This window comes from Gracilinanus agilis, chromosome 2 (assembly GCF_016433145.1).
Source record: "Gracilinanus agilis isolate LMUSP501 chromosome 2, AgileGrace, whole genome shotgun sequence".
NCBI lineage: Eukaryota > Metazoa > Chordata > Mammalia > Didelphimorphia > Didelphidae > Gracilinanus > Gracilinanus agilis.
In genome coordinates, this window is record NC_058131.1 from 358726071 (window position 1) to 358749531 (window position 23461).

The 23461-nt window shown below is 39.4% G+C and overlaps 1 protein-coding gene across 1 annotated transcript; it reads right to left on the reverse strand.

Annotated features, from left to right (window-relative positions):
• Positions 1-240: 240 nt before the first annotated feature.
• On the reverse strand, positions 241-21735 carry HTR4 (5-hydroxytryptamine receptor 4). Its single transcript, XM_044659832.1, has 7 exons — positions 21650-21735; positions 21324-21449; positions 20714-20914; positions 11914-12067; positions 7688-8259; positions 859-954; positions 241-352 (listed from the first exon to the last, which is right to left on the reverse strand). The coding sequence occupies exons 1-7, from the start codon at positions 21733-21735 to the stop codon at positions 241-243; spliced, it is 1347 nt and encodes a 448-aa protein (XP_044515767.1).
• Between the last annotated feature and the right edge of the window lie 1726 nt (positions 21736-23461).

The window sequence follows — 23461 nt, forward strand, 5'->3', positions numbered from 1 at the left end:
AGCTCACAACCAAAATGACTGAAGCCCCAAGGGGTGTTTGGTCAGCAGGTGCTTCTTGCCACTGGAAGCAAAGAAGGAGCAGAGCCCTGTCCTGGTGTCTACCAGACCACAGGGAGTTTAGACTCCATTCTGATGTCCTGGGCTGCCTGTGTTTTCATGCCATATCGCCTCTTCAGTAGGCAAATGTCCAATACCCAGGATTCCCTGGACAAGTTCTAGGGGGTCCTGCTTCATTCATGGTCATCGGCTGTGACTCTCAGAACAGTGGGGAACCTTGATTGACTCTGGGGGATGGCTGGCCGCCAGATGCAGAGTTTCATTAGAGCAGTGGTGTTCTCTTTCTCTCTCTTCCCTTAAAAAACGTCAAAAACAATTTTTAAGGAAAGTAAAGGGCTCTCTCTCTAGTAGAAAAAGAAAAGCTATTACAAGCATAATAACAATCCCATCCCATTTGTATAATAATAAAAGCCTCATGATGATTATGCAAGCATTCCCAGCCCTAATAACTCCCATTTTCATAGCCCTTTAAGGTAGATAGTACAAGCATTATCTCTATTTTTCAAGAATAAAATAAGGCTCAGAGAGTTTTGACCTAGGTCACATGGCACTTTATAGTTAGTTAACCAAGGGTTTCTATATCTCATATGAAACCTGGCAGTGTTGTACAGAGGGTAGGACAGGGATTATTATTTCTACTTTGCCAAATGAAAACACTCTAGGAGGAGAAGTAAAAAGTTGAAGGTCACACGGCACCATTTTCAAAGCAGTGGGGTCATGTCTCAAATAAAATCTTCTGATAGCAGATCCAGCACTCTTTGGATATACCCACACTGAATCTAATTAGGAATGAATACCCACCTTCGGGGCTTTTTGAAAAGTTGTGTGACTTTTCCATATAGGACAAAGAATGGTATCCACTTCCTAGAATCATAGAATCTTAGAGTTGGAAAAGACCTTAGAACATAGAACATAGAAATCGGCACGAATTTAGGGTTAGAATTTATAGATATTAGAGCTGGAAGGGAACCTTAGAGGCCATCTAGTCCATCTTTCTAAAATGGACTATTCATAGATCTCTACCATTAGCTGTTTACTCTTACTAGCTCATTCTTGGCATTGTGCCTAACTCTACCCCCACCAATTTGGTGATGTGCTTCTTCTCTTTTCATGAGCCTCTGATCCTCAGGCCTGAACTAGGAAAGAAATAAGGCAGAGGTCTAAATACATCATCCACCATTCCTGTGCCCTTCCCTGGGACCACATGCTCATAATTAATGATGAAAATGGGAGAAAGAGAGGTTAGTAGTGGAATAAATTAATGATTCTTATCAAAGCTGTTCTCTCTAGCCTTTCATTATTCAGATCTTATAACCTTAGGTCTCTAATTTGATCAGAAAGGTTTTTAGCTCACATGCTAGGACATGCCTATAAAGACTATTAATGTTTTTTAAGGTTTAATCCATATATAAAAAAGCTTACTTAAAAGCATCTTATAATCACAAAATTTTATTCCTCAAAGGATATTTAGACCAGTGTTGTCAAACTCAGACAGAAGTAGGGGCCACTGATCTGTCCATATGTAGGCTGTATATTGTTGTTAAGTCATATTTTAGTCATATCTGACTTTCCATGACCTTATTTAGGGTTTTCTTGGCCAAGATATTAGATTGGTTTGCTATATCTTTCTTCAGCTCATTTTAAAGATGAGGAAACTGAGGCAAACATCATCTATGTTTTACTATATTTTATTTATTTTGTTAAGTATTTCCCAGTGACATTTTTTGTAACCTTTGTTTTCTTTTAAATGAATACTAAGTATATATTCTAAGGTAGAAGAGTGATAAGGGGTAGGCAGTTGGAGTTATATAACTTGCCTGGAGTCATACAGCTAGTTAGTATCTGAGGCCAGATTTGAATCCAGATCCTCCTGACTCCAAGTTTGGCATTGTATTCACTGCTATCTAGCTGCTCCCCCAACCCCATTATATATTAATCCAGGTGGGTGGCACCTTTGACAATCTACATCTAAATAGGAATTTTCTTTAAAACATTCCCAACAAGTAGTCATCCAGCTCCTACATAAAGATCTCTGATGATGGAGACCTTGCCCCATTTTGAGACAGCACAGTCCACTTTTGGACAGCTTTTTGGGAATATGACACTATTTCCTTACAAGACACTTCATGTATATTCTCTCATGAGGTTTTGGCATTAACCCGTATGAGATAGGTAGTGTGGGTATTATGCTTCCAAAGTTTCAAATGAGGAAACTGAGCCACAAAGCAGGAGAGTGATTTTGTTTTTTGTGAGCTGTGATTTTATTGATGTAGGGAATTCCCAGATGAGGGAACTCTATCAATAGAAGTTGCAACCTTTTCTGCAATTTATATTCTCAGAGAGTTGCCAAGAAGCAGAGGTGTCAAAACCTGTAGAGGGCTACATACAGTCTGAACCAGATTAAAATGTAATTGGTAAAAATTTGATGAAATAAATAAACCTACAATGAAACAGAGATAATTTTAACTTGTTTTCTAAGTTCATATGTGGCCAGCAATGATCCATTTTGACTTGCATTTGGCCTAGAGCACTGAGAAACTAAATGACTTGACAACTACTCAGCCAGAATGTGTTAGTCAGGATTTGAATCCAGGTTTTCCTTATTCCATGGCCCATTTCATATGAAAATATAAATAAGCAAGAACCACCATGTAATAGTGGAGACTGGTTCTCTACTTGGGAGAGCAAGGGATCCCGGATCCTAGTAAAATGTGGGGGCCTTCTAAACCTAACCAGATCATATGGCCCCCCCTAAAAAGGAAGAATGCAGTGTGAACAAAGAATATTAAGGAATGTCAAAGAACAATTGCAAGGAATAAAGAATGACTAGGTCATCTTTGTCATTGCTTCCCCAGTCCCTCTAGCACAGTCTCTGGCACATAACAAATGTTCAATAAATACTCACTGAATGAAAGAGCCAATAAATGCTTGTTGGATTGGGTTGGATAATTAATGTAAAATTAGTTTCAAGTTCAAACACTGTAGCATGTCCATCATAAGGGAGCATGGCAGGTCAGGAATAATGAACAAGGAGAGCTCAGGACAAGTGATTGATTATTCAGTACTAAATCAGCCCTGCCCCAGGCAGAAAGTCCTCAGACCACGCAACCCAAATATTATCATCTTTTGGAAGAGTCAACTCTATAGACAGATGAGGACATCAAGCTGTCTTAGTTTTATGGTACTCCTGGAATTCTAGACTCTTTGAGCAAGATGGGACCTCCGAGGTCATCTAGTCCAATATGTACATAAGCAGAAATCCCTTCTATATCATAAGAATTCACATTTCCATGGTATTTTATGTTTTACAAAGCATTTCTTTAGAATAGTGATGGGCAACCTTCTGAGCTTGGTGTGTCAAAATTCGCCAAAAACTAAGCATAACTTGGGTGGTGTGTCGCTTTGAGGAAACAAAAAACATAATTTCATGATATTTATAGTTTAAATAGCGTACTTCTCTGTATGTGGCCACATGAGGCTATGTATCATTGAAAATGGCTACGCATGTCATAAGTTTGCCATCTGGACTTTAGAATAATCCCACAAGGTATGGAATGCAAATGCTATTATCCCCATTTTATAGATGAGTAAATTGAGATTCAGAGAAGCAAAGTAATTTTTCTGTGGTCACACAGCCAATAAGAGACCAGGCCTGCTTACTCTCAGGACAATGTTCTTTAAATATATATATACACTAGCGATTCCCAAAGTGGGCGCTACCACCCCCTGGTGGGTGCTGCAGCTATCCAGGAAGGCAGTGATGGCCACAGGTGCAAAATTTATCTTTCCTATTAATTGCTATTAAAATTTTTAAAAATTAATTTCCAGGGGGCTAAGTAATATTTTTTCTGGAAAGGGGGCAGTAGGCCAAAAAAGTTTGGGAACCACCGTATTACACTTTCACTGCGTGACACTTCCTACATGTGGCCATCCAACCTTCCCTTCAATATTCTCACTGATAGGAAAATGACTGCCTGTCGAAGCTGCCCATTTCACTTCTGGACAGCTCAGATGGATTATTTGAAAGTTTCCTCAGACAGGCTGAAATCTACTTTCTGCTAACTCCTCCCTTTGCTCCTGGGTCTGCCCTCTCTAAGATCACACAGAACCAGGCTAAAACCTCTGGCCCCTGGGAGTCCCTGGGATAACTGTGATTGCTCTCATGCTGCCCTCCCGCCAAGCCTTTTCTTCTCTAGGCTAAAGAGCCTTATTCCTTACTCTTCCATTCTAGTTGTCCTAACAACTCCAGCTCGCCACAGTTTCTTCCAGTATGCAGTGCCCAGAACTCAGTGTAATTCTCTATAATACACAGGAGGGATATTATGTCTTGCCATCTTGTCTCCTCCACTCTTTCCTTTAGCATTTAATCCTCTCTCTCCGGCAGTTAGGTGGATAGAGTGTCAGACCTAAAGTCAGGATGACTCATCTCCATGAGTTCAAATCTAGCCTCAAGCACTAGCTTTGTGACATTGGGGTAGTCATAACCCAGTTTGCCTCAGTTTCCTGGTGTTAAAATAAGCTGAAGAATGCCAGAATTTCTAAAAAAGCTCCAAGTGGAGTAAAAGAGAGATGGACATGACTGAAACTGAATATCTGTTGCTTTTTTTTTAAACCCTCACCTTCCACCTTAGAATCAATACTGTGCATTAGTTCCAAAACAGGAGAGCAAGAAGAGCTAGGTAAAGGAGGTTAAGTGACTTGCCCGAGGGGTCATAAAGCTAGGAAGTGTCTAAGGCCAAATTTGAACCCAAGACCTCCAATTCCTAGTCCTGGCTCTCAATCCATCCACTGAACCGCCCAGCTGTCCCCATTTCAGTCACTTCTAACTCACTGTTCTATACCTCCATAATAATGATAATAGTTCACATTTATATTATTAAGGTTTTTAAAGTATATATATATATATATGTATGTATAAGAAGGGAAATTTTATATATATATATATAATATCTCATTTGATCCTCACAACACCCTTATGAGGTAGATGTTATTATTATCTTCATTTTACAGATGAGAAAACTGGAACTAAGAGAATTTAAGTCATTTCTCTAGGGTCATTTAGGGATTAAATGTTGGGGGCATGATTTGAACTAAGGTCTTTCTGCATCCAAGTCTCTCACTCTGGCCAAAATGTCAAACTGTCCTGGTATCTGACTAAAGGGGCAGGTAAGTGGCACAGGGGATAGTATGCCAGGCCTGGAGTCAGGAAGACCTAAATTAAAATCTAGCCTCAGACACTATTAGTTGTGTGACCTTGAGCAAGTCACTTAACCCTGTTTATCTCAGTTTCCTCATCTGTAACATAAACTAGAGAATGAAATGGCAAACCACTCCAATGTCTTTGCCAAGAAAAAAGTCTATGTGATTTCCTTAATACCCTTCACTCCTGCCTTCCCCTGCTGCTATTGCTTTCTCATGGCCTCACTCCTTGCTCCTGGCAGGCTGGGATGCAGATCCTCCTCCTCTCTGCCCATTCAAGTACTACTCGTCATCCAGAATGTTGTCAAGAGGATTCCTATTCAGGTATAAGCTGGATAAGATGCCCTCTGAGGTCCTGCCAGCTCTGTAATTCCTAGACTAACTCAATCCTACTTTCTCTAAGAAGCCTTCAGTGTGCCGGGAGCCTTTCCCCTTCTGAATTCCATTGGCACCTATCAAATTTATACCCTAGAATCATGTATTTGTTTCATTTACATAGGTTCCTAACTACACTCTCTGCTTCTCCAGGGGAGGGCTTGAGCCTTATGCTTCTCTTGTGTCCTTCTTCCTTCCTTCCCCCACACTTTTGTGGCATATAGTAGGGGCTAGGTAATTATTTCCTAAAACCTCCCATTTTAGATCAAGAAGGGACCTAAGAGGCCATCTAGTCCAACTCTCACCATTTTCCAGAGGAAGAAGCCTTCGTCTTCCTGTGACCCTTTAGAGGGCCACAAGACTTGTCTGAAATGACATAGGCAGAGGCAGGATTAAACACCAAGTCCAGTGTCTGAGATCTAAGGGGCTTTACACGTATTATGCTGCCTTCGTTCTTTTGTCTTGTTTGAATCTGGATAGATTGAGTTTTCCTAGAACCAATCTTACTTAGAATCAGAGAGGGATAGACCATTAGCATAGGAAAAGTTTTTCTTAAAACAAAGATCATAAAATGGCCAAACTAGAAATGGATTTAAAGATCATTGACTCTAGTCCCTGTTTTTTATAGATGGGAAAATCAAGTGTTTAAGAAAGCTACTCATATCTGCAATTTGTCACAGAACTAGAACAAGAATTCAACTCTTTTGACCTCCAGTCCAATGAAAGAAGAAAGGCTCAGTTCATTAAACTATTCTTGAAACTTGAGAGATAATCAGGACCTAGAAAAAGATACATCATACAAAACACTGGGAGACACCACTACAATCATTCTTAAGGAACACTAGTGTCTCATGGAATCACAGATTATTGGACCTGAAGAGACACTTAAGACCCAGCAAGTCCAATCCCCTTCATTATACAGATGGGAACACCAGGATTCAGGTGGAAAGTAACTTATGCAAGATCATAAGCCAAGTTAATGATAGAACTGAGACTCAAGCTCAGCTCCCTTGACTCCTAAAGAGCAGTGTCTATCCTCTCCTCCCTCTTCTTTTTCTGCCCTTCTCATCCTTGAGACCATCCTTTGAGACTGGGTTGCTAATGAAGGGAATGAGAAACATGTGTCAGAGGAACATGACCTGGCTACACTGGTTGGGAGGAGGTTAGTTAGAATCTAAAGCAGTGGTTCCCAAACTTTTTTGGCCTACCGCCCCCTTTCCAGAAAAAAATATTAATTAGTCCTCTAGAAATTAATTTTTAAAAAATTTTAATAGCAATTAATAGGAAAAATAAATGCACCTGTGGCCATCACTGCTCCCCTGGATGGCTGCAGCACCCACCAAGGGGTGGTGGTGCCCACTTTGGAAATCACTGATCTAAAGGTGCCAAGGTAGACATTCATCTCAATACCTACCATTTTAGATCAAGAGGGGACCATTATGTTATGGCCATTATGTTGTGGCTATTTGATGGATTTGTTTGGAAAGAAATTGTATCCCCTCTGTCTCTAGGAAGAAAGAGATAATATATTCCATTTTCTACTACAGTTTTATTTAGCATTCTGTATTTGTTATCAGAAATACCCTTTGTGGAAAAAGTTGTGGGATAGTTTCCCCTTTCATAAGATTCTGTGGTATAGTAGATTCAGCACTGGACTTGGAGTGAGGAAAACCTGGGTTCAATATTCTTTTGCTACAAGTCAATAGTTGTATGGCCATGTGCAAGGCATTTAACCTCACTAAACCTCAGTTTCCTCAAATGTAAAATAAAGTGAGTTGGATTTAATGGCTTCCTAGGTAAATTCCACATCTAAATCTAGGATCCTACGAAAATTTGCAAGCTGAGTGAGACATTAGAGGTCATATAATTCAATCCCTTCGCTTCATACATGAGAAAACTGAAAGCCACTGAAAGGAAGTGACGTACCCAAGGTCACACAAAGTAATAAGTGGAGAGCCAAGATTCAAACCTAGATATTTTGCCTCCAAATCTATGATATCTCTACTGTGCCATGCTGCTTTTCTGAGTAAGTTGTGCACCCTGAACCGTCACTCACCTTAGCACATGCGTTGATCCATTGACGGTGGTGGTAGAACAGGGGACTGTCTGACCCAGGATAGAAGGCCTCCGATAACGTTCCTCATCACAGCACAGAATGATAAGGAAAGCTCGGCGAAATGCCTTATTCAGGAAAGCGTAGAGAAAAGGGTTGAGGCCTGAGTTAATGTAGCCGAGCCAGAGGAAAGTGGTCCACAGCTGGGCAGGGACGCTATAGCCCACAAATGGGTCAATGATGTTGGTGACAAAGAATGGGGCCCAGCAGAGGCAGAAGCAGCCCATGATGATGCACAGGGTCTTGGCGGCCTTGGTTTCTGTCTTCATGCGATGATGGGTGCTGTGTTGGTCGGGGGGTTCTCGGCGACCCTCTGCGGGAGTGCCAGCCCTCTGCAGGATCCGAATCTGGCGGGCATGCTCCTTGGCGGTGATGTAGATACGGTAGTAGGCTAAGACCATCAGAATAAATGGGATGTAGAAGGCTACCACTGAGCATGTGATAGCATAGGGTTTGTTGACCATGAAGATACAGTAGGTGGAATTTGAGTCTTGATCAAATTGCCTCTTTTCTATCTGGAAGAAGAAAACAGAAAAAGGAGCATTTGTCATTATAACTTTGGGAAGAAAGTAACACACAATACCTGGGTATTAGATTCATTGTGGAGAAGAATAACATTGGATTTAGAGTCAGAAGATTTTGGGTCCAAATCTCACCTCTAATACCTATTTGACCAAAGCAAAAAAGCTCATCTCCATGGGCTTCAGTTTCCTCATCTATACAGTGAGCAGATTGAACTAGATGCTATCTGAAATCCTTTTTATCTCTGATCCTTGCTCTCTAAGGTTGGAAGAGGCAATCAATGTCCCAGTAGACTTTCTGGAGGATCAGGCTCATGTTCTATATCATACAGGTCACAACACTGAAGAAAAGCATCAGTGTCCCCAAAGGAGCTGACCTAAGCTCTCTTTCAGCATGGCCATTATCACCTTGTGACCTTGCACAAGTGATTTCCTCTCTGTAAGTCTCAGTTTCTGGTGCATAAAATAGGAATAACAATATATTAGCATTCTTACTTCCAAAGCAGCTGGTGGCACAAAGGCTAGATTGCTAGGCCTGGAATTAGGAAGTCCCGAGTTAAAAAATAGCCTCATATACTTATTAGCTGTGTGATTCTGGGCAAGCTACTTAATGGCTGTTTGCCTCAGTTTTCTCAACTATAAAAGAGGAAATAATACCATGTCATAGAGTTGTTGTGAGGATCAAGGGAGATAACATTTCCCAAGAGCACTTAGAATTGTGCCTGGAAAATAAAAGGCATTATATAAATGCATATTCCCTTCCCTTTCCCTTCTCTCCAAGGATTGTGGAGATCAAACGAGAGAGTCAATGTAAACTGTTGGCTAACCATAGACTGTTTTATAATTGTGAACTATTACGATTAATATTCTTATTGTCATCTGTCCACCAGTTTTCCTCTGAGGCCTCATTTTGTCATGGAGGTGATCCTAGGTTTTCAAAGACCAAGTCAGTAGAGTACAATCCCTAGAATGTCCTACCAAGCTAGACAGACTTTGAGCATTGGCTTGGCAAAGGGTTGGATGATGGTCATTTGAAGACCAACTAGAGTATTTAAAGACTCCTTAATTAAAAAAAGGCCAGCTGCTGGCGACAAATACTTTTGACAATAATAATTCATGAAAAATGTCTAAGGTGGGAGAGATCGGAATGTGGGCTTGTAGATGGAGTGCCCACACTAGTGAAATCATAGCTCTTTGAAAACTGTGATATTTTCTTTAAAATTGTGAAATGAAGTAATTTCATGGGAGATTGGTTCTCAATAGCTATTATGCACCTATATTATGGGTTAAATGTAGGTCTTGGGAAGTCACTTTTCTCTTTCTTCATTTGAACCTCCAGATAGGAAAGAATCAGAATGCAAATAGATTGTGACAGGTTATAATGAGTCAATTCTAATGAGATAAAATTGAATATAGATGAATGAGAAACCATACCTATGGGGTTTAAAAAAAATCAATCGCTACCAGAAAAGGATCGGGGAGAATACTGGGTGATACCAGTTCCTGTGAAAAGAACCTGAAGGTCTTTGTAGACTACAAGCTTAAAAAAAAGGCACTAGCTAGCCATGATAGCCTTTGGCTGCTAATATATACATTAAGAGTTGGTATTCAAGGGGCAGCTAAGTGTCTCAATAGATTGAGAGTCAGGCCTAGAGAAGAGAGGTCCTGGCTTCACATCTGACCTCATATACGTCAGAGCTGGGTGGCCTGGGGCTGGGTGGCCTGGGGCAAGCACTTAACCCCCATTGCCTAGCCCTTATTGCTCTTCTGCCTTAGAACTCATACTTAGTATTGATTCTAAGACAGAAGGTAAGGGTTTAAAAATAAAAGAGTTGGTGTCTAGAATGAGAAAGATGATAGGTTGGTCAGACCACTTAGCTGGAGCACTGGGTCTCACTTCTGGATACCACATTTTATGAAGGAATAGAAATAAATTGGAGCTCATTGAGAGGAAGGAAACACTGAACAACTGATTCATATGTGTACCAGTTGATAGAACCAAGGATATTTAGCTTGGAGAAGGAAATATTTAGGTGACATTTGATCATCATCATCATGTAGAAGAGGGATTAGATGATCCCAGAGGGAAGAACTAGTAATAAAAGTGTAGAAATTGCCCAGAAACAGATTTTAATTTTATATAAACTAAATCCTATCATTAGAGCTGCCTTCCAATGGTAGAATGGGCTGCTTCCAGATGTGGTAAATTCTATCTCACTGGAAGTGTTCAAGTGGAGGTTAGATGACCTTTTGTCAGAGATGTCACAGAGAATTTTTGTAAGATGATGAGTTGGGCTTATGTTCTCTGAGATCCTTTCTAATTCTAAATCCCTATGATCTATTTTCAGGCTCTTTGAAGATCATTCCCTCTTCTATGCCTCAAGGGGTAAGTGTTTGAAGATATAAGGACAAGGATCTAAGCAGCATTTGGTGGGTAGTGGGTTTGTTTTTCTGGATTTTGTTCATTTGTTTTCCTTCCTTTATGTCTCCAGTTCTTAGCTTAGTGCCTGGAACATAGAAGGCACTAAATAAATGCTTTTTGACTTGACTTGAAAAATCATTCTTGGAAAGGACTCAAGGGAATTAATGTTTGACTTGAAAGTTGCTTCTTATTATTGTCAAATTGTTTTCAATCAGGTTGGACTCACCATGAGTCCACTTGGGATTCTCTTGGCAAAGATATTAGAGTGGTTTGTCACTTCCTGCTCCAGGTCATTTTATAGATGAGGAAACTGAGGCAAACAGGGTCAAGTGATTTGCTTGAGATCACCCAGCTAGTAAGTATCTGAGGCCAGATTTGAACTCAGGAAGTTGAGTCTTATTGAGTCTAGGCCCAGCATTCTGTCCCACTGGACTACCTAGTTGCCCCCAATACTCTCATTAACAGAGAGATTTTGTCCATAGATGCTGAACCTCACAATAAGTATATCTTAAAATACATAAAACCTAAGACCTGCAGAGTCCTAGAATATAGAATCCAGAATGTCAGAACTGGAAGAGACTTTCAAATAGAGAATGTCAGAGCTGGAAAGAGTTTTAAAACATTTAACACAGAAGACAAGAAATGAAAGGCGTCTTAGTGATGATAGAGTCGGATCTTATTTTACATCCAAGAATGGGTATTGAGAAAATAATTTGCTCAGAGACACACAAAAAATTAGTGGTAACAACAGGACTAGAAACCAAGATTCCTGATTTTCATGTTTTATTCCATGTCTACCAGCTATTCATGGTCCTTTGGGGAAAATCATCTAAGCCTCCTGGGTCTCTTCCCTCATTTGTCGAATGAAGTGGCTCGAGCAGATGGCCTCTATCTTTCCTGCTAGTTCTGAACCCATGATTGTATGATTTCTTCATGGAAGGGAATGTGGACAGATAAGGTAAAGTAGGACAAAGACTGCTTGGGGCAAATAACACAGAACTCCTATATGCACTAATTTCACAATACTCCAAGTGAACAGAATGTTTGTGGGTAATGATCAGACCCCACTTAGGAATACTACTCACAAATACACATCAGACTCTCAGAACTGACATTAGCATAAACCTGAGAAAGTCTCACAGATCATTTCAATTAACTGGCTTATAATCACAGTCTGGCACAAAGTTTGTTGCACATCAAGTTGCTAGAGACCACATGGTACTCACCAAGTCTATTATGCCAATGTTATTCCAGCGTTGCATTATGGGGAGGAAAGAAATAAACATGGGGATTACCCAACAGCCTCCAAGCATGAGGGTGATGCGAAGTGGGGTCATCTTGTTCCTATAGACCAAAGGCTGGCAGCAGATGGCATAGTACCTGGAGGGAGGGAATGGAGGTGGAGAAAAGGAGATTGCAAAATGGAAGGTAAAGAAAGGACAGGGAAATATAAATGAGGGAGAGGAAAAGATGAAGGAAGGGAAAAAGAGAAACAGAGATATTATCTCAGGATAACCATAGGAATTCAGAGCAGAAAAGTACTTTGAACACAGAACATGAGAACAAGGAAGGACCATAGAGATAATTGAGTCCAATTCCATTATTTTGTTAAAAGTAGGAACTGAGGCACATGGCATTTTTAGCCAAAGATTCATGGACTCTTCAAGCTGGAAAGGAACTGAAAGGCATCTGATTCAATCAGCACCTAAGCAGGAATTCCTTGTATAACTTCCTCAGAAACTGGGCATCCAACTTGTGCTTGAAGATCTCCAATGATAGACAAACTCTTAATGGGATAGCCCAATCTATGTTTGGACAGCTCTGGTTGTTGGAAAGTTCCTCTTATCTTGAGTTGAGATGTTCTTTCTATATCTGCCTTTAGTTCAGCTTTTGAGGTCAAGCAGAAACAAGTTCAATCCCTCTTCTACAGAGAATCCTTTCAAATACTGAAGGACAGTCATTGTGTCCCTCTGTGGCTTCTATTCTCCAAGCAAAGCATTCCTATTTTCTTTAACTGATCTTCAAAGGCTGTGATTTCAAGTCTTCTGATCATACTCTCTAGAATGAAATCTAGCCTGGGATCAGAGAAGATCTAGTCTTTAGAGATCATCTGGTCCAAGGTTCCTAACCTGGGATCTGTGAATTTACTTTAAAATATGATGAAAACTATATTTCAATCTAATTGGGTTCATTTATGCATTTTAGAACATTATGCTGAGGAGATCATAGATTTCATCAGATTGATGAAGGGGATCCATGGCACAAAAAAAAGACTAAGAACTCTTGACCAAATCCAACCCTCTCATTTTACATTTTGAAAAAAATCAAAGCCCAGATAAATAACTTCCAAGGTCATATAAGTAGTAATAGCAAAGCCAGGAGTCCAGACCAGGACACCCAACAACAAATTCATAATACTTTGAACTCTACTGGTCCTTCCTAAAATGAAGTACCTTGAGCTGAGCTCAGTTCTCCAGTTGGTCCCGGGTCAAGGACACTAAGGGCAACCCATCTTTTTACATCTGGAATAGCCAATGGACTTGATCTTAGCTTATGACGCCTAGCTACCAACACTCATTTTTTTCTAATAGGCTGAAGACCTACTAGAGTTTCAAGTTAGTTTTCTATGGAAATTTTAGAAGCAGATACAAAGAGATATTAAAAGGTCCTATTCTTAATCATCTCATGTCATGTAAAATTTTTCTCCTTTAGGTGACTCAGTCTCTTTGCCACCTCCTCCCTTCTCTTTTCTCAAAGCACAACTAAGATAATAAAGCTGCCATTCTTTTAGGCGAGTAATAGGGAGATTAAGGGAAATAGGTGGAAGAGGCAATGTGAAAAAACCAGGGTCAAATTGTGAGGTGACATTTCTTTTTTTTTTTTTCCAGAAGAAAATAATTTTTTTGTTTTTTAGAAACATTTTCCATGATTACATGATTTGTGTTCTTACTTTCGCCTTCACTTCCCCAACCCCCACTCCATAGCCGACACGCTTTTCCACTGGTTTTAACATCTGTCATCTATCAAGACCTATTTCCATATTATTGATAGTTGCATTGGTGTGGTCAATTCAAGTCTACATCCCCAATCATGTCCACATCAACCCATGTTTCAAGCAGTTGTTTTTCTTCTGTGTTTCCACTCCTGCAGTTCTTCCTCTGAATGTGGGTAGTGTTCTTTTCTATAAATTCCTCATATTTGTCCTGGGTTATTGCATTGCTGCTAGTACAGAAGTCCATTACATTCGATTTTACCACAGTGTATCAGTCTCTGTGTACAATATTCTTCTGGCTCTGCTCCTTTCACTCTGCATCAATTCCTGGAGGTCATTCCAGTTCACATGGAATTTCTCCAGTTCATTATTCCTTTGAGCACAATAGTATTCCATCACTAACAGATACCACAATTTGTTCAGCCATTCCCCAATTGAAGGGCAAACCCTCATTTTCCAGTTTTTTGCCACCACAAAAAGCATGGCTACAAATATTTTTGTACAAGTCTGTTTATCTATGATCTCTTTGGGGGTACAAACCCAGCAATGGTATGGCTGGATTAAAGGGCAGGCAGTCTTTTATAGCCCTTTGAGCATAGTTCCAAATTGCCAGCCAGAATGGTTGGATCAGTTCACAACTCCACCAGGTATGCATTAATGTCCCAATTTTGCAACATCCCCTCCAACATTTATTACTCCCCCCTGCTATCATTTTAGCCAATCTGCTTGGTGGTAGTGAGGTGACATTTCTGATGATGGGCTAAATGAGTCTTTGAAGAATGCATTGCTTAAGGTCAGGGATAACCTGAGAGGAGGAAGAACAGGGAGGGGCTACCTGAGCTCATTTGGCATCCATTCTTCATTGGCTAGAGGGTTTTTTTTCAAAAGATCAATACAAGGAAAGGCAGAGATTTGGTATCTCAGAGAATCACAGTATTCATTTCTGCTCTTAACAAGGAAAAGAGAGGTTCAGTGGTTAGGACAGAAGGGAGCAGATATGCAATTAACCTGATTAAGTAATGATTAATTCCCTTAGGCAACTAGCTAAGTCACATGATCAGGCCCAGAGGAAACTGGGGAGATTCTAAATTCCTACTTAAGAGATTTCTTCTGGACCTCTGTTCAGCCCAGGCTCCCACACCCTTTCCAGACATGGCCACAGTACTGAACATCCTATTTGGCATTAAAGGTAATGCAATCCAAGGTCTTGTGTCCTGAGACCTTAGTATCTAGAATATACGCTGTCAGTAATAGGAAGAACTTTGAAATATAGAATACAGGATGTCAGGACTGGGGTGAAAACCCTTTAAAATATAGAACACCAAAGCAGGAGAGAGATATTGGAATATAGAATGTTAACTTTCAGTGCTAGGAAGTAAGTTATGACATAGGACAGAGAAAATGAGACAAAAGAAAATGAGAGAATGAAATACAGAGCAGAGAATGTCAGAGCTCAATAAATATCCAGAAGAAATTGTTTCTGTGATCTCTGCTGTATGGGTTGGGCAATACTTTCCCAGCTAGGTGGACAATATCCATCCTCACTGTGTATAAAACTGAGGGAGGAGAACATTGGACCAAATGGAGGTTTTAGAAAGGACAAGTTCAATTAGGTCAGAAGTGAAGCACGGCATCAAAAAAACAACAACTTCAGTGGCATTAATGGGACTGCAGTGGGCAGAACAAGGGAGATGGTGATTCCCCCTACCTCTGCCGTTGTCAGGTCACATCTAGAGTCTGTATGACCTTTTAAGTTTATTCCTTTTAGGAAAAACCTTGACAAGCTTGCATGGGTCCAGAAGAAGGAATCTAAGACAAAAGGAGGATGTGTAATCATGTCCTGCATGGACTAGTTCAATGAACTTTAGATTTTGAGTCTGGTCAGAAAAAGGAAAGGACAAAAACTGGTAACCATTCCTTTTAAGCATTTGAAGGAGTGACATAGGGCAGAAATATTGGACTAGTTTTGCTTACTGCAGAGAGCATAACTAAAAGCAATTGGTGGAAGAACAAGGGAGGCAGATGATTATTTTTTTAATCCTTATCAATACTAAGAACTGGTTCCAAGGCAGAAGAGTGGTAAAGGCTAAGCAACTGGGGTTAAGTGACTTTTCCAGGATTATACAGCTAGGAAGTGTCTGAGGTCAAATTCAAATCTAGGACCTCCTGTCTCCATGCCTGGATCTCTATCCACTGAGTCACCTAGCTGCTCAGGAGACAGATTTTGATGAAAAGCACCCGTAGTCTTATTGCTGCTAAGTAATCCTTTTAGATTGTGAGTTTCTTGAGAACAAGGGGATATCTTTCTTTTGATTACTTGTATCTCCAGCACTTAGAACAGTGTCTAGCACATAGTCGATGCTTAGTAAATGTTTACTGGATTATTGGACTGGAAAAAATAGCAGACCTGAAGTGAGACCTCTAACATAGAGTCTCTAAATTCAGTATTCTTTTTACTAAGCTCTATTACCTCCCTTCAACTATATATTTCTAATCAGTTTCATTGTATAATATTTAATATAATAATGTATAATATAAAATAATACTTAGAATCACAGGAACATAAAATGTTCAGAATTTAGAAGGACCTTAAAGGATATTATCATAAAAGATGAAAAAACAAGATAACAAGAATGCCTCTTTGTAAGGTGTTTACATCTATTATCTAATTTTATCTCAGATATATAGCCCAACCCTTACCTGACCAGAAACCCTTTTCACATGGTTCTCTAAAAGTGGTAGGCAGCTACATGGCACAGTGGAAGAGCACTGGACCTGGGGTCAGGAATCTGAGTTCAAATTTGATTGCAGACACTTATTAGCTATGTGATCCTGGGCAAGTCATTTAACTGTGTTTGCCTCAGTTTCCTTATTTATAAAATAAGTTGGAGAAGGAAATGGCAAGCCACTTCAGTATCTTTGCCAAGAAAACCTTAATGGGCTCACAAAAGATCAAACATGACCAAAATAACTGAACAATAACAACAGAGGTGGTCATCCAGCCTCCATGAGGAGTCCATTTCTAACAACAGATGAAGGCAGGAGATTTGTTCTTTTATTATGATGCATAGAATATTGCTGGAAGAAACTTTAGCACAAAGAGAATAAAATGAGTTGAAAGAGGCCTTAGAGATCATCTAATTCAATCCTTTCATCTTATAGAGAAGGTAATTAAGTCCTAGAAATTGCAAAGGACTCATGAGTCCTTGAAATAAGAGTTAGAAAATTTTGTTTTATTTTTTTTTAATATATGAGTTTGATCAGAATAGCCTCAAAGGGGTTTCAAGGAGTTCCAAACCTGAAGGAATGATTTTAGGCCTGAATATGTGTACACAGGGGGAAGGCCAGGTCATGGGCATAGGCAGTAAGAGATGGTGAATTTTTGTTGGTCCCATTTAGCATTGTTAGAAGACTGCTTCTATCTAAACTTTTGTTTTTAGTTTTCCATCATTCAAGATCTTCCAATGGATGCTTGCTCATCACTTGTCCAGCATACTTTAGAAAGAATTCATGCTTAATCATGTTTTCATCTAGGTAGTCCCTGAGGTCCCTTCCAGCTCAGAGATGCTGTGATTTTATAACTACTGACTTGACCACTTCCTGTCCTCTGCCTCACTGAGCTTCAATTTCCCCATCTGTAAAATGTGGATGTTAAAGCCTGCACTTGTTCTTTCACAGGACCATTGGGAGGAAAGCACTTTGTCAGTCATAGCATTCTGAATCTAAATTCAGTGTTCTTTTTAGGCACAAGAATTCAGAGATGCTGTAATAGTAGTGCTAGAGAAATGTCAGCTACTACTCAGCCTGTCTAGGACATCTGGTCCCAACTCCATTCAATTTCGCTTCTTAGCCATTACATTTCCAAAGAGAAGTGAATCACCGGGATAGTCAGTCAACAAGCATTTAATCAGTGCCTACTCTGTGCCAGGCACTATGCTCAGAGCTGCAGAGAAAATGGTGCCTGTTGCTCAGGATAAGGCAGTTGCAGCGCACTTTGTCCTGACCAGAAAATGATTAGTGTAGCTAAGGTGCTCTGGATTTAATCAGAAGATCTAAAAAGTCAACATGGCATCATGGACAAGGCACCAAGTTTTAATAAGACATCCTGGATTCAAAACCTGACAGGATTGGGTTAGAGAAGCTCATCTTGGAGGTCTCATCAGTCCCTAAATCTCCTAGGTCCTGCTGCTTACTAGATGTGCCAACTCCTTATGTACAATCCCAGAGTGATACCGCTTATTCTACTTCTCTCTCATATGGGTTTTGTGGGGAGAAAATTAGATAACTTCAAAACATTTTATGGGCACAAACTATTATTAGTATCTATTTCCCATAGACTCCCTTCCAGTGTGGGAAATAATAAAGGATAGATCTTAAAAATCAACTTTTCAAGTACAAAAAGGGAGACATGGCTAGACCATAGCACAAGTGAAAAGGGCTTACAGGTCCTAGTTGACCACAGAGTTAATATGTGTCAATGTTGTGATGTTGCAGGTAAAAAGAAAACAAACAAACAAACAAAACAACAGTGTGATACATGACTGTAGTAATGTTCTTATCACGAGAGTTCCCTTGTTCCATCAGCTTATGGTATGGTATTGAATCCTCTTCTATTAGGGTCACCCTCTCTGGAAACTGTCCAACTTGTCAACATCTCTCTTAAAATGTGGGTATAGAAGGGGGCAGCTGGGTAGCTCAGTGGATTGAGAGCCAGGCCTAGAGACAGGAGGTCCTAGGTTCAAATCCGGCCTCAGACACTTCCCAGCTGTGTGACCCTGGGCAAGTCACTTGACCCCCATTGCCTACTCTTACCAATCTTCCACCTATAAGTCAATACACAGAAGTTAAGGGTTTAAAATTAAAAAAAATGTGTGTATAGAATTGCATACAAAACTCACTCTGGGGGTTAAGCTTAAGAAGAGACGGGAAGAAGCACTTATATAGCACCTTCTATGTGCCAGACACTGTGCTAAATGCTTTTAAAATAAATATTATCTCATATGATCCTCATAATAACCCTGGCGAGGTAGGTGCTGTTATTATACTCATTTTATGACTGAGGAAATTGAGGCACTCAGAAATTAAGTGACTTGTCCAGGGTCACATAAGCTTAGGCTGAATTTGAACACAGGATTTGTCTCCAGGTCTCATGCTCTATCCACTTTGACTCCAGTTGCCTCTGGCTATTCTGTTGAAAATCATCAAACAAACAAACAAACAAATAAAAAACGACTCTTTTATCACTGCATATCTAGAGGAAACTCTCTTCCCCTTCTGTGCCTCAATTTCCTCCCTGTGAAAGGACAGAGGATAACAGAAATATAATAATAGTTTGTATTTATGTAGAACTTTAATTCTAGAAGTTTATTGATCCTTGCAATAGCACTTTGAGCCAGGTGCTATTATTACCTCCATCTTACAGCTTCTTCCTGAAGCTGAGGTTCAGAGATGTTCAGAGATTTATCTAGGGTCAAGCAGCTAGTAAGTATCTAAAGCAGAGTTTGAAGTCAGGTCTCATAGGATCATAGATTTAGGGATAGAAGGGACATTAGAAATCATTTTGGTCCAACCTCATTTTATAAATGAGGAAACTGAGTCACAGAGTCATTAAAAAAATGAATCCCAGGTCACATGGTTACTAAGTATCTAAAAAAGGTTTTGAACCCATGTCTTCTTGATTCTAACAGAAGCACTCTCTCCACTTGAATAATCTCATCACCTATCACTTTCCTTAATCCTGGACACTTTGCTTCCTTTAATATGACTTAAGATCCATTGGTGTTTTTTTTTTTATATCAACAATGTCCTCACTATACCTACTTTTCTCCAAGTTAAAAATACCTATTTCCTTTATGGCTTTGAGTTTCTTCACTATCTCGGTTCTTTCCTATCCTAATAACCAGTGCAGCTACTTAACATTTCTCCTAACATATATTATCCAGATTCACAATGCCATTCCTCTTCTAGCATCAAAATGAATAAACTGACATGTTTTTGAGTTCAAATCCAGCCTCACTTAATACATATGTGATCCTAGGCAAGTCACTTAATCCTGTTTGCCTCAGTTTTCTCATATGCTAGAGGGAAATGGCAAACTACTCCAGTATCTTTGCCAAGAATACCCCACAAATTGGACAAGACTGAAAACTGAACAACAAAAAGCTCATACAATAAGCTTTAGCGATGTTTCTTACTAGGATCCTAAACATTCTTTATTTGTATAAGTAGACTTTAATGATCTTACATTACATTACATTACATTCCTAGATTAGGAAACTGAGGTTCAGAGAGGAAGAAATTACTTTCTTAAGTTTACTCAATAAGTAAATGGCAGGTACAGGATTTGAACAGTTCCTCTGACTTCACTCCAGTGCTATTTCCATTATACATGGATGCCTCCTTCTTATGCCGGGGGTAGTGCCTGAGGAGGGTCAATGAAGCAAGATTGTAAAATTTCATTTTTATTGATACTATTACACTTAATAAGTTGGTAATTTTACGTATTTTTTGCCATACAAATGGTAGGCCTACTAAATATTAGTAGAGGGCTCTTTGTGAGTTTTATGGCCAAAAAAAAAAATCATCATCTATCTATCAGTCCACTGGCGATGAGCTTCTGAAGTTAGTTAGCTTGGCCTTTGGAGGATAGATTCATAGAGGATCACTGGGTGCCAACTCCAAGTTTTCTGAGCCCAGGAAGTCTTGCCAGGATTGGGCTAAGTACAATGATGTAACTGAAAAAGGAAATAGTAAACCACTCTAGTATCTTTATCAAGAAAATCTAATGGACAGTATAGGTATGCTTTGGTCCACAGGGTTACAAAAGAGTTAGATGCAACTGAATGACTAAACAACAACAGTGATACAACTTCCGCAATTCCAGGACCTCTCCACACCATGATAAAACGTTGTTAGAGGTATTCACATTGATATCTTAAGAGTTAAAACTTAGCTGAATTTGAGGAAACAAGGAACTCCAAAGTCTCCATAGAGCAGGGGCAGGCTCAGAGCTTTGTACATGCGCCTATTCCTACCTGTCTAGTGAAATGCAGCACAGGTGGAAAATTGAGGCTGTGGTGAGCAGAACATCTAGAGATGTTCGGACCAGGCAAAACATCTCTCCATAAATCCAAACATCTTGGACCAGTTCAATAGCACCAAATGGCATGACCAGCACCGAAACAAGCAAGTCCGCGAAGGCCAAGGAGACAATGAAATAATTCGTTTTGATTTTCCTGTGATGTGAACAAAAGGAAGAATATTCTATTTTGTGGAATTAATTGTAGAATTTTTAACTCATTAAGCTAGGCATTTCACTAAAACTTTTGAAAATTTTCTGTCTTCCTGATTTCAGCTTTTCTTTACAACCTCTATTTTTCATTTCAAATGGAGACCAAGTCTACTGTAAGATATCGTCTGATATTCTGTATTCTAAATTCCCTTCTCTTCCTGAAATTCCATATTCTATGTTCTAAAGTCCCTTCCAGCTTTTTGCTTTGATAACCTATATTTCAATGTATCTTCTATCTCAATCATCTTATGAATTGGTGAATCTATTCAAAAATGGTCTCAACCCTCCCTCCCAACAAGCCATTATCTCCTCCATAGGAAATTATGTTAAATAGAATACTTAAGAAGGCTCACCTGAGTTGTCTGTCCCTGCACACAGCCACCATCACCAGTAGGTTCCCTAATATGGCCATTAGGATGACTGCAGAGAGGAAGATGAGGAGTCCAATCTTCTCTGCATACCTAAAACCCTCCCCGGAACTGCAAACCACAGAAAAGAGAGAGAGAATAAATAGTGAGCACACTGATCATCCAAAGAAGAAGACACACCCTTAATTTTCAATTTGTATGCAATCACTTTTGTCATCATCAGGACCATTGCAACCATAACTATTACTATCATCACTGCTCTCAACACTACACCAACATCATTGCCAGCATCACATCATCATCATCATCACCAATCAACTAAGATCATTGTATCACTATCATCATAATTGCCACCACCACCTCCAGCATCACCATCATGATTACCATCGTTGGTCATCAGGACCGTTACCATCAATTTTATCAGCATGCTATAATCACTGACATCATTGTCACCACCATCATTATCATTACTACTATCATCATCATTTTCTTTATCATAATCATATCTTTAAAATTGTTTTAGTAAAAGTATTTATAAGATGTTTACAAATAAAAGTTTATATAAATGTTGGTTTGTTATTTAAAAGGGGCAGTGAGGTGGCATAGTGGAGAGAGCACTGGGCCTGGAGTCAAGAAACCTTGAATTCAAATCTGAAATCAGACATTCACTAGCTGTGTAATCCTGTATACATCACTTAACCCAGTTTGCCTCAGTTTCCTCATGTGTAAAATGAGATGAAAAAAATGGCAAACTATTCAAGGATCTTTGCCAAGAAAATCCCAAATGACATCATGAAGAGCCAAACACGACTGATACAACTGAATGACAAAATTAAAAAAAAAAAAAACAACAAAAAAAAACAGTGATGGCATTTCAAAATCTCTTAGAACTTTTTATGAATGTGAAATATCAGTTTTATCTATATAAAAACCTTTCATGCATATTGTAGAGTATATTTCTTTTTTCTTGTTGATATTAGTGTTTATAAGTCATTGGCTTAAAAACTCGTGAATCAAAGTTTTGTGTATTCTACTGCTTTAAAAAAAATTTGTTATATTAAAAAAATTTTAATCCTTATCTTCTTTTTTAGTCAATGTCATGTGTTAGTTCCAAGACAGAAGAATAATAAGGGCTAGGCAATGGGGTTAAGTGGTTAGCCTAGGGTCACATAGCTAGGAAATGTCTAATGTCAGATTTGAACCCAATATCTCCCATATCCAGGCCTGGCTCTCTATCCACTGAGGCTCTTAGCTGCCCCCAAACTATACAAAAGTTTTATTTGAGGATGGTCATTTGTAAAATATAAGTTTTGTAAAATTCAAGTTATGCACCATTTTAAAGGTTGAAGCTAGCCTTCCTGATTACTCATGCTCTGAGTCATATCATGCTAGTTACCAAAAGACATTCAAAGACATTATTTATAGAGAGCAGTCCGTATTATCATTCAGATTTTTAAAGGATAATATCTTGTAGGAAATTCAGAACCGCTTTGTCTTATTAGACATGGAAAATTTCACTCTAGGACTGGTTAAAAGAACTGTAGGTATTTTGTCTGGGGAAGAGAAGGCCAATGGGGTCAAGTAATTGAAGAGCTATCAGGAGGAAGAATGATTAAACTTGTTCTGATCTGTTCTAAGAGGAAGAACTAGGAGTCATGGATGAAAAGTAAAGGCAGGGCGACTCAGCATGGGGGAAAAATCCTAACAATCAGATCTATCCAAAATTGGAATAGGCTGAGTAAGGAAGTAATGAGTTCCTCACTATGCCCAATAAGAGGGATTTGGAGAAGATTCTACTTTAGCCATGGGCTGGATTAGATGGACTCCATCAAATTTCCTTCATACCTAGAAACCTGTTATTTCATCATCATCATCCCCAAAATATATTTATTATAAGCCCACAGCATGCCAGGCTTCAGATTATGGTTTGGGGATAATAAAAGAGATTTAATCCTTTCCCTTAAGGAACTGATAGCCTGTTGTCCAGATAAGCCACACTGAGAAAGACGCTACTTGGCAAAGGAAGAAGTCTTTGCAAAGGACTGAATGAGAAGTGAATTGGTAAGCATTGTAGGAGCTCCTAGAAGAAAGCAATTTTGGTAGGCTGGAACAGAGATGATGTT

Coding starts and splice junctions, on each gene's coding strand:
- HTR4 (XM_044659832.1), bottom strand. CDS start 21,735: ATGACCAACGATGGTAATCATGATGGTGATGCTGGAGGTGGTGGTGGC. Junction 12,068..20,713: donor TGCTGCATTTCACTAGACAG/GTAGGAATAGGC, acceptor CCCTCCCTCCAG/GTACTATGCCATCTGCTGCC. Junction 955..7,687: donor GGATCAACGCATGTGCTAAG/GTGAGTGACGGT, acceptor CTATGTTCTAAG/GTCTTTTCCAACTCTAAGAT.